At 43.3% G+C, this 11133-nt stretch overlaps 1 protein-coding gene across 3 annotated transcripts in view; it reads right to left on the bottom strand.

The window, feature by feature from the left end:
• Positions 1–449: 449 nt before the first annotated feature.
• The window catches only part of LOC147450843 (binding protein), a 28644-nt gene continuing 17960 nt past the window's right edge, over positions 450–11133 (bottom strand). The window contains exons 3-11 of one of the 3 annotated variants that reach the window (XM_086519852.1): positions 9053–9586; positions 7798–7889; positions 7499–7586; positions 7316–7430; positions 7105–7234; positions 6839–7013; positions 6583–6773; positions 5583–6515; positions 450–1091 (exon numbers count right to left, since the gene is read on the bottom strand). In XM_086519852.1, coding sequence (XP_086375978.1) covers positions 5588–6515; positions 6583–6773; positions 6839–7013; positions 7105–7234; positions 7316–7430; positions 7499–7586; positions 7798–7889; positions 9053–9586 — 2253 coding nt within the window. In that variant the 3' untranslated portion in view covers positions 450–1091; positions 5583–5587. Of the gene's footprint in view, positions 1092–5383; positions 6516–6582; positions 6774–6838; positions 7014–7104; positions 7235–7315; positions 7431–7498; positions 7587–7797; positions 7890–9052; positions 9587–11133 lie in introns of those variants that run through there. The other 2 variants (XM_086519851.1, XM_086519853.1) reach the window with 2 other exon arrangements.

Below are 11133 nucleotides of genomic sequence, written 5' to 3'. Positions count from 1 at the left end.
GCCGATTAGTGCAAAATCACAAAGCTATGATACCAATGTCAAATGCAACAGATTGAAATGATTAACTTCTTTCCAAGGTGGTAAGGTACGTAAGGTACGATACGTATTCGGTACGTCCTGTACGTAGTACCGAATGGATAGTTGTTAGGTACGTAAAATTTGTATGTTTTTTTCCTAAAAGCCAAAAACCTACAATATGGTCTATGCTTGATTGAAAAAAAATTCACAAGTATCTAGTTCACTATTCTACAAACCAAGGCAAAGCTCTTAGCTTTCATACGAATACCAGCAAGTCATGACTCTTTGCTCGACATTCCATGAATCAACATTCAAGTGAGTCATTGACACGAACAGATACAATTCAAATATTATACACAACCTGAAATTTGAAATTTCACAACAAACTAGTTACCACAAAGAACTTGAAAGTTCATATTGATAATAATTTGTCAATTTGCACACGAAAAATCGATGGTAAATCATAAACCCATGATCATTGGTGCATCAAAATACCAAGATCATAGAATCCAAAAACCATACAAAAATAGGACATCTAATAATCCATAATCCTCGAACCTCAATAGTCAACAAAACTAGAAAGCATGCTAGCTAGTAGCAGCTACAAAGTACATACTACTGTCTACATGAGAATGAACAATCAAGAAACTCAAATATCATCATCTCACTTTGAAGATGAGGTGGCCATATGTCTCCCTTAGTCAAAACATTGCCCTCCTCGTCAAACTCTGGCTCAAGAACGGTGGGACCTCCTGAAGCACCTCCCTCTTGCTCAAATGGGTCATCCTCCTTCAAAGTCTGAATGAGACAAACTGCTTCATTCGCTCGACCACAACTACTACGCCCAGGAAGCTTGGCTCGCTGAATGCTCTCTCGTCGTGCTCTCTCTGGATCTGCAACCTCCTGGCAAAGAGGGATGTTGTGAGATCATGCTCGTGATTGAGTTACCCGCCGATCTACACTCTCCAACTCTCTATGAAGCTCTCGCACAATCTCCTCCTGCTCATCTTTGATCTGGCACTCTATCTCCTCTGCAATAGGATAGGAACCATCTTCACTTGAGTCGGATCTACCTGCACAAGAGGATAAGTAGCCAAGTATTAACTACAAACTTGAGTCTCCTAATCCTACAGCTACTAGCAATGATCTTGATTCTTTTAAAACTTACCTGCTTGGGTGACCCCAAAGCATGAAAACTACGCACGAGCTTCGTGTTCGCACGACAATACACCAACTTCTCTAATTGCATAATGCTCAAGCGGTTTCAAATCTTTGTGTGTACAAGAGAGTAGGCGCTCCAATTGCGCTCACAAGCATCAACTAAGCAATCCTATGGACAATGGACATTTACACGTTATATAGGAATCAATGAAAATCATCCAAGCGTAGTACATAATATGTACTATGTAGCCCAAGCGAGAGAATAGTAAATACATGTGAGAGAATGTGTAGTACAAGATTGCACAAATTTGAAAGACAAGCTCTTCCATAGCTTTGCCACCAAGTGAGGGGAAGCTTGGTAGCTTCCTGCCTCAAGGACACACTCCTCAAGAAAGACGGTCTCAGATTGTTCTTGTAGGCGCTCATCTCACTGTCGACCTGTAGCTGCTCATCCTCAGTAAACATGATGACGGGATACTTTGCTCGCAAGGTGCGCAAATTGTGCAAACTGCTCTCCACAAAAAGCTCTAGAGTCTTGTAGAGAGGATGGAGTATAGCAGCCATCCCATGAATGGGACGACGCATAAACGTCCATCGACTCTCCACAATAGCCAAAATGTCCTCTCGCCTACAATTCACAAGACTCCGAAGTCAAGACTTAAAAGTCAAAACAAAATAAAACATCCAATGGCAAGGAATCAAGAGCTCCGTTGACTTACTGCTCCGATGTCAAAGAGGTACATGCTGCTATGTGATGCCGCATCTGCATGAACAGATGATATCCAAGGCCAAGAGTGGACCCCTTCCATGTCTGTCACACGCAAGAGTACGTAGACAGGCTTGAGAGCCACTGCCAAGGAGTGCACCTCTGCCCAAAGCTCTCATCGAGCACTTTTCTCTTTATGTACTTTGTAGGCTCAATCAAAGCATGGTGCATCAACCACCACTTAGGGTCCAGAATTGTCTACAACAATGGATCCCTCAACCTATAAAGCCTCTTAAGTACTAGGTACATGTATAGAGAGAGAGAGAGAGAGGGTTGAGACTGGGTCACTTACCACGTGAGTAGTCCCCACGCAAGCCTCTACAGATGAAAACTATGGTGATTGTTCATTGTTGCAGAGAATACCCGCAAAAACTAGGCGCTAGAATAGATTTAAGAGCGAAGCCAAATCTGCCGACCTGCTGGGATTTTTGTCCAACCAAAAAAAAGCTCGTACAGTATGTATCCGTATGGTACGGTACCGTACAAGCGTGTCGTGCCGTGCCGTACGGATCCCTATGTGCATACGAATACTTCCTTGCTTCTTTCTTTGCTTGAATGTATGCTACTTAGCACAAATGATGGTTCCTTTTAGAGAGAGAATGAGAGGTAGAGATATGGAAAGAGAGAGAGAGAGAGAGAGAGAGAGAGAGAGAGAGGAGAATTACACACGACAGGGTCCCAACCAACCCTCTCAAGGACCTCCCACATCGTTGCCGATGTGATATTTGCTTTTGATTGCATAAATGGAATGTCCACACATGCAATACCTCATTGCAAACTCTATTGACTTGAACGGGGATTTTTGCCACGGTAACTCTTCGAAATGAAACACCTTTGGGGTTGATTTGATGCATCTTTGGATCCGTCTCGGGGAGGGTTGATGATGGCTTCCAAGGGGTAGATCTGGGGGTGAATTGCGCTTCCGATGTGAGGGGAATTAAAGGCTGAAAGCTAGTTGCAAAAACGCACCCGATCCGTCGCACAAAGCAGGGCTGGAAACGCAAATGATGATAAAGCCGATGATGGACAGCAATGCAAGCACTCGATGCAGCAAAGGAATGGCCAAGAAGAGGTTCAATGACTGCCAAAGGTCTGGGCTGCAGGCAGGGAGACTAGTGTTAGCAGATCCATCGCATTTCCAACAAGGGAAGGCGCTGAAAACTGAAAACGTACAGTTGCTAGAGCTAATCCAGCCTACGTAACTCAATAAGAAGCAAAAATGCCAAGGCTGTTGGGTGCAAAAACGCTAGATTGATCTCTAGCACTGACTGAGAATGACCCGAAACGCTCGCTAATCTGCTCCCTTTATAGGAAAAAATTTCCACCTATGAACCTTTTAGGACTTAGAAAGAGCAAACTTGGAAGACGAAGTCTTTTTTAAAAAAGAACTTCTGAAATGATTTATCAATAAGCTTGTCCAAGCAAGGTTTCTCAGTGAAACCGTTGCACATCTGCCCACCCAAGAATCCGACTGACACGGAGAATGGTTTATTGGATTCCTCTAGTCTAAAGCTACGTGCACATCATGCTAAATGCCCACCGTAATGTAACAACATCCACCAACATGCTTGTACAATTCATTTATGCAAGAGGGTTCCAAAACTAGAAAACCTAATCTAATGGATTCGTTCAAACATGCAAGACAGGAGACCACAAACGCAAGATATAGTGAAGAGGGGGCGATCAATCCCCTATGACTACCATGAGCAGAAGACCTATACAATGATCAGATGATAATGAAATGTGTACCCCCTTGACCCCATATATATGAGTGCCCAAAGTGGGCGGCCAACCCCAAATTCGGGTAGCCAAACAAGGTACAACTTGTGCTATGGGTGGCCAACCCGATGACACTAGCCGTACAAGGAAGTGCCCTAGACCTGTGTGAAGCAACAGGGTGGTGTAAATCTAACACCCACAACGCGTAAGTTGAGAGGCTACAGCCTTACCGTCAGACCAACTCTTTGGGGAAAAGTGATTGAGATTTTTAAAGACAATAGTGACCTAGACAACACCATAGCTTAGGAAACAGCAAAGTTTAAAGCAAATAAAGTGATAAACAAAGGAGATGAATTTTTGTGATCAATCACAAAGGAGGCAAGACTTCACTTGGTTGTTCTTTACCACTTTTTATGTAAAAAATTAATAATTTTTATATAAAAGATCTCTCTCTCTCTCTCTCTCTCTCTCTCTCTCTCTCTGCCTGCCAACTCTTAGCAATCAAATGCTCACAATAGGCCAATTTTTCTAAAATAAGGGCCCACAGAATACTTCAAAGATTAGAAGCTGATGATTGAAAAGTAAATGGCTACAGGTTGCATCTCATGAAATTTAAACAGTTAAAAAATCAATAGAATTAAGTAATACATTTGCAAAGAACTTTGTAGTGTGAAGTATTTGTCCATTTTGTGCTAAATAATGAAAATAGTATAAACTATTCTCAACAAGGTCTGCCATGAGAAGAAGGGGTTTTTCTTTTTTTGTGTTTGGGGTGGGGGGGGCGGGGGGGGGGCCTCGTCACTATATGGCACGGTTCTAAGCCAGAGGGGATCTAGGGCCCAAGTTTGGGGGCGTGAGACAGCTTTAATCTCGGCCGTTGGATCACGCAGTGAACTGGGGGTGAACTAGGGGTGAACTAAAGGTGAACTCGGAGCAAAAATGGCGCCCCAAGTTCACTCCTAGTTCACCTGCCTCGCGGGGTGTGGATCGAACATGAAACGTCTCGGTTGTCACACGAATGCTCTACCACCACACTAGCGCACGTCGATGTCCATGTTGGCATGACACATGATCACACCCTAGTTTAGACGCCCCTAGTTCACCCTCAATTCACCCGCCCCTAACTTATCCGCCCCTAGTTCACCGTTAGTTCACCCTCAGTTCACCCATCCCTAGTTCACTTTGTGATCCGACGGTAGAGATTAAAGCCACCTCGCGCCCCCAAATTTGGGCCCTAGATCCCCTCTGCCCTAGAACCGTGCCATATAGTGAAAAGGGGGGGGGGTGTGGACTCATTAACCAAAACTCTAAAATAGAAAGCGCAATAGTCCATATTTGGCGATATCTAATGATGACACTTCAAGAGCATTTACATAAACATCTCCTGGTGTTTCATTAACCTATGTTGGGGGAACCTATAATTATGTGATTAGCTTGATTTGTGGCAAACAGGGCACCCTCAATTAAAGAGTATCCATGACAGCTTAGAGCTATATACAAATCTGCTATTGTTGGGTCGGCCCAAGTTCGTTCACAGGGCATCCATAGGGACGAATGGCACTGCCAGAGGAAGGAGAAAGAGAGAGAAAGGCTCTGAGTACCGGCAACCTCCTCAGGTATACCCCGCATTGTAACAGAAAATCCCTTTCTATCTCTTTTTCTCTCTCTATCGGGTGCAGACAGCGACCACACAAACATGGAAAGAATAGAGCGTTCTCGTAACAGAAAAATTATACTTATGGCCCTAGATTCAAGGCCACATTTTTGTAGTAAAACATCGAAATGATGCATAAGCAACTGCCTCCGGCAGTGCCAATAAAGGGACAAAAGAGCTAGTATACACACAAGTTATAGACCCTCTGAATGTTGCCTTTTGAGAATAACAAACAGTGAGTCATCTTGAGTATAAAAGCATCACCTTGGTCATGATGAGCTTCCCGGAACATCAATGGAGCTGAAGGACTGTCTTCTTCTCACAGATTCCAAGCTGGCCATAGCCTCATCTTCATGCGACAACAAGCCGTTAGCAGGCACATCTTCCTGTTCTTCACAAGAGTTTAAAAAAGTAGCTTTCTTAACGGTGCTGGGGACAGTTGCCTGAAGTCTCGGAATTGACATCGCCTGAAGAGGGCCAGTCGGTGTGCCTCGGGCAACTTCACTTAATACAGCTGCAGCTGTGGCCTCAGCAACCACATTGGCCACTGCAGATGCCATATTTGATTGCACCTTTTGCAGTCTGTCTGCAAAGCTGCCTTCAACAGGAGCACTTGAAGTTTCGCCATCATATGCAGGACGCAAGCCATTGACAGGCGTTGAGATACCCACTACCGGGGCCGCTCCTCTTGACAAGCTACGGGGGATATGGGCAGCGTGCGAGCTCAAATCTGGTGTCTGATCCAACCACCTCACCCGTGAAGACGTTTCTGGAGATAAGAACGTTTTCCTCTTGCTGAGTAGTCCTGTGGAAGCTTTGGCTGGTCCTTGCTCAACGGACTGACCATCAGCTATACTTTTCCCTTTTGATGCTACCATATTCTCCTTGCCATCAGCAACTCTCCTGGATTTTTCCGCAGAAGGAGTCTTCTTTAATAGACTTCTTGGAGGCACAGCTGTGTTGCCATCCCTCTGGCGCAATCCTGCCGAGCCTGGCGAGAGCACTGCTGTTGCAGCTGCCACAACCTTTGCTTTAGCTTTAGCAGCCTCATGCTTTTGCATGTCATACATGATTTCTTTCTGCAATTGCTTGTCAGCTACCAATATCTCCTCAATTTCATTCTTGTACTCCTTGAGCATCACACGCATGCACTCCATCAGCATTCCTGTCAATGGACTATTCTTGCTTTCAAGCAACCTGCATCCGCCCAAAAAAAAGGGATTGAAGTGTCTTTCCTAGAATAAGCTCGTGTTATGAATTTTACCTCTTGAGCTCAATGAAGATGGGTATTGCATTTTGTACAAGGTTTCGCTTGGCCAGTTGTGACACAACCCTTCCCTTGGCTGCTGCAAAAGCTGCTGCTCCATCTTCTTCTCTTTCAAAGTTCTCCGCAGCTGCGGCTCCTCTGTTTCCCCCAATGCGCATCTCCTTGGATGCCAATATTTTGAGAGAATCCTGAAACATCATGATATGTAACTAAACACGTGGTTACAGGTCAACATACGAGACAACTTTAATACCTCTAGTACACATTGAGCAGTGGGATCTTCAAGGTTAAGCATCCCATCTGCCGCTGCAGCGAGAATATCAGCACAAAGCTTGGCTGATGTTGCAAGGACATGCTCAGGAGCCATCTGCTTTAGCAGGCATTTATATATGTGCATTCTCATCTCAATTTTTGAATAAGAATTCCCTCTGCAGGATGAACAACATAGGTAAATCAACATAGAACTGGCAATATTATGGATCCATCAGCAGAAAACTATTCACCTGTCGGGTTTCTCACCTCAGAGAGAAAAGCTCTCTCTCACTTTCCGTAACATGAAGAATATCAATATGACCAGCATGGGCGTGACAATCATTCAAAACGAAAATTGTTTCGACAAAACTGTTATATGCCAGCAAAGGAGCTTTGGCTGCAAACAGAATCTACCATGTGAGTCACAACCATGCCACATGTTTGATCTCACTTGATATTTTGAGAGTGTTGGCAATACTTTTTAGAATTGAGCTGAAAAGGAAATTGGCAAGTTGGCGAATCTTCTCTGAGTCATCAACTAAGGCCAAGAGAAAGCGGTGGAACAAAGTGCCTCTCCATTTTACATAGTCTCGCTGCATAGTCAAAAATATCATTAGCTTGGAGCCTCAGAAGCAGGCATGAATGAACAGAAAAAGGTTACCTGTAGCAATTGTGCTAGCAATACAAAACCCTGCCTTCTCACAAGCTCGCAGGAATCTCTCAAAGATTTTGTGAGTTTGTGAATGTACCTGCATGAGGACAACAAAGTAATGATTGAAAAGAATAAGTTTCTACGTCTATCTAGAAACACACACACACACACACACACACACATCATAGATGAATCCATGAGGAGCCCAGATCCATCCTTTCATTGAAGTAGAAATTGCAGACTCGTGTAGTCATCCACAAGACACTATAACCATCAATTTCATCATGGTAAGTACTACAACATCTTACCCATCAATAAGGGACGTATATCGGACACAAAAATCTGACATTGCAATCATAATGTTATTCCGAACTGGTGCAGATTCGCTTTGCTCAAACTCCTGCAACCATAAAATGTGAATTGGTTGTTTATGAAGTGGAAATACTTAGCAAGGCGCTTTTGGAGCTTTGAAGATCCACCGGAGAATAAGACCAAGATACAACCTTACAGCTACAAGCTCAGGATTCAATTCTAAATTTAGGTTTTGGTGATGGCTATTCAAATGAGCTTTTAAAGGACTTGCAGCTTTTTCAAATTTTAGCTTTAGCACCCCCCCAAAGCATTGCCTATAACTTAACTGAGTCTGGTGTCACAAGATCAATATCTCACTTTTGGGTCCACGGGAGCCCTGATTTCATTTATGGGTCTTAGCTTTTACTTTACTAGTAGATATATATAGGTCAACTGCATTGTTGTGAGACACGAAGATAGTTTATCTTGCCCAAAAAGTTTAAACCAAGCAACACAACCCCAGGAGCAGGCTTAACATGAGCTGACACCGACTTAAAAGATACTCAACTAAAAGTACACCTCATTCAAGGAACAAGATACATGCCATTCAACCAATCCATCAAGAAACTTGAGACATTGAGGAGTTTGAGTGCATCTCATTTATCAAGCAGCTTCACCTTTTATGGCAGAGCAAGGAATTGTGCTATGATTTTCAATGTGGCAGACAAGAAGCAGTTGACAAGCGGATAGATCAATCTCTACCAATGTTATCAAAGATAACTGGGATAGGGATAAAATAAGGATGTGCAAAAAAAAGTACTGTTTTAGAATGGTTTTATAAGAGTGCAAGCAGCAAATTACCCATTACTGTCTTCATCCTATAAATGTAGCACATATTATGGCCCACCAGGTATATTGTAGTTGGATTCAATAAACAAATAGTAGCAAGAATATTTTCAGCATGATGAAGTATTCATTGTTCAAATACACATATCATAAAGCAGCTAATGCATACAGAATCTTGAAATAGTCTGATGCTTGAAGTGCCCAATTGTGAGAGCTTGATGCAACTGAGGTGAAAAAAAGTGGCAAAAATTATTAATGTCTTTCATTGGTTCTGTAGAATCATCTAAATTGAAGGCAATCATTAGAGAGTTTATTGTTTTAATGCTTTAGCAAGCTGGAAATAGGACTAAAGACTAGTTGATACTAACAGAGCTTTGATTTAATGACAGTAAGCACAAAGTAGGACAATGAGAGAGGAGGGGTAACCTGCAAGAAGAGTGGAATGCAGCGCTTTGCAAGTTCATGATTTGCTAAACACATTTTCCCCAGAGTGACCCATGCTTGAGCAACTACGCCACGTGCAAGGTCCTCACTCACACATGACTCATTCTGATTGTAAAGCTTTAGACCCGCTTTCCTTGATGAAATTATTGCTTGCAATGATGTTGCCAAGTTTCCAAAGTTCAGTTTGGGACTAATCAGAACAAGAGCACCTATAGTAAAGATGGCAGGAATAATCTGGTTTGAAGTCTTTACACCAGTTGATGTTGATCGACCCTTGTTAATGTGCCTTTCACAGCTGTCAGCACCATCCTTGCTTCCACCAGATTTGGATGTACGAAGCGACAAGTGAATTTCAGTAGGTTCTGAATTGGCACATGCTGAAAGATAAGAGGTTACAACTAAGCCAGCCTTTTCCAAAAGTTCCTCCACCCAAATAGTCACAAGCCTATCTCCTTCATCCGCAGAGTTAGCTTTATGAATGCAAAGAACATGCAATGCCTTTACATGTGCTCCGACCTACATCCAAAAAGAGCAAACCTTACTCAACAACTTTTATGTACAAGAAGAAAAGTGTTAAGTAAGAATGGTGATATAGATTGCTTAAGCAGTTTCTCTAGATTCTTGTTGAGAAGCAAAGGTATCCCTAATATCCCATATGTTAATCTTTTTGCAGTTAACTAATTGGTATATGTAACTGGACGTTCATGAGTTGGCACCAACAAACAGCGGACCAGTGTGGAGGTGAATCCTCCTGGCTTTCCCAATGTTGTATCATTGTGAATAAACTTCTGTCATTGTGTCCCAGCATATGGATGATGGTCTTCTATTGTAATCCCCTACATTGTTTGGTTTGGCATCCCTGTTTCACTCCAGCAGTGGAGTGAATATGCTCAAATAACCCCTGGGGAGTACAAACCTGCCCCATGATTGTCCTGTATAAAGCCATGACTGCCCAGATCAGCTCTATAGGTACTCCCATCGCCTGTAGTCTTTACATCAGATGAGCTCTGGGAACCGTATCAAATGCTTTGCAAAAATCCACAAAGGTACATTCTCCTACCGTGTGATCTGCTTTCCTCAATAACAGCTCTAATTGTCAATATATATGATCAAGAGTAGAAAAACCCCTGCCTGGCCTGATGCCCAGATGCCTGCTCTCTCTGCCCATCTACTCCACTGCTACTCAAGAATGGATGCATACAATCTGGCTAGCGTGTGCCCCCCTCGGTCCCCCTTTTTGTTCACCCTCTATATGAAAAGTGCACACAACGAATGCATATGATGTATACATGAAAGAGAGCAAGGAAGAAAAGGACCAAGAATAGCCGCTAGGAGAGACATATGCTATGTTAACTTTGAAATAACATTTAGATAACGAAGTATATAATTTGTTCGGGACCAAATTCTCTCAAGGGCAAAAAAATTCACATGTTTCACCTACAAGATGAAATGTTTTGGCCATTTTACCCGTTTCACAGTTCAAGCCTGCTGAAACACATTTTGCAACGACGCTAACCCATCCTCCCTATATAGCCAGCCTAGCCTGCTAAGTATAGGACCCCTGACTAAACCGTTGTCGTAGGACTGTTGTCCTGACATTACTCCCCCCTTTGTCAAAGGTGGCAGCGGAAGATGCAATGAAGACAAGAACTGGCTCGTAATCCAGTGAATACCTCAACTCCGATCTAGAACACCTGCAATGCCAAACACATGAACAAGGCACACCTGTGGAGAAGAGAGATCATTGAGGTAGAGAGAGACGAGACATCTAAGAATGAAAGAGAGAGAGAGAGAGAGAGAGAGAGATCTGGGAAAGGCTCTACATGTTGATAACAATCTGCTCATACAAGTGACCAAGGGTGGTCCGGCATAGAACAGACATGCCCAATGGATAGACCCAAGGTACACACAACTGCGCCTGCTACTGACATTGCCAAGTGCTCCTGCACATGAGACCACAGGCTTGACCAACACACTAGCCAGCACCCCAAGAATGGCAGGAGAGGGACGTGACTCGAGGCAACCATCAAAGCATGGCTGCCCTCCAGGGATCGGGAATCTCT

Source organism: Adiantum capillus-veneris, chromosome 9, assembly GCF_014529385.1.
Source record: "Adiantum capillus-veneris isolate H3 chromosome 9, ASM1452938v2, whole genome shotgun sequence".
Lineage (NCBI taxonomy): Eukaryota > Viridiplantae > Streptophyta > Polypodiopsida > Polypodiales > Pteridaceae > Adiantum > Adiantum capillus-veneris.
The sequence above is the reverse complement of the archived record's forward strand: the minus strand, read 5'-3'. Positions and strand labels throughout refer to the sequence as shown.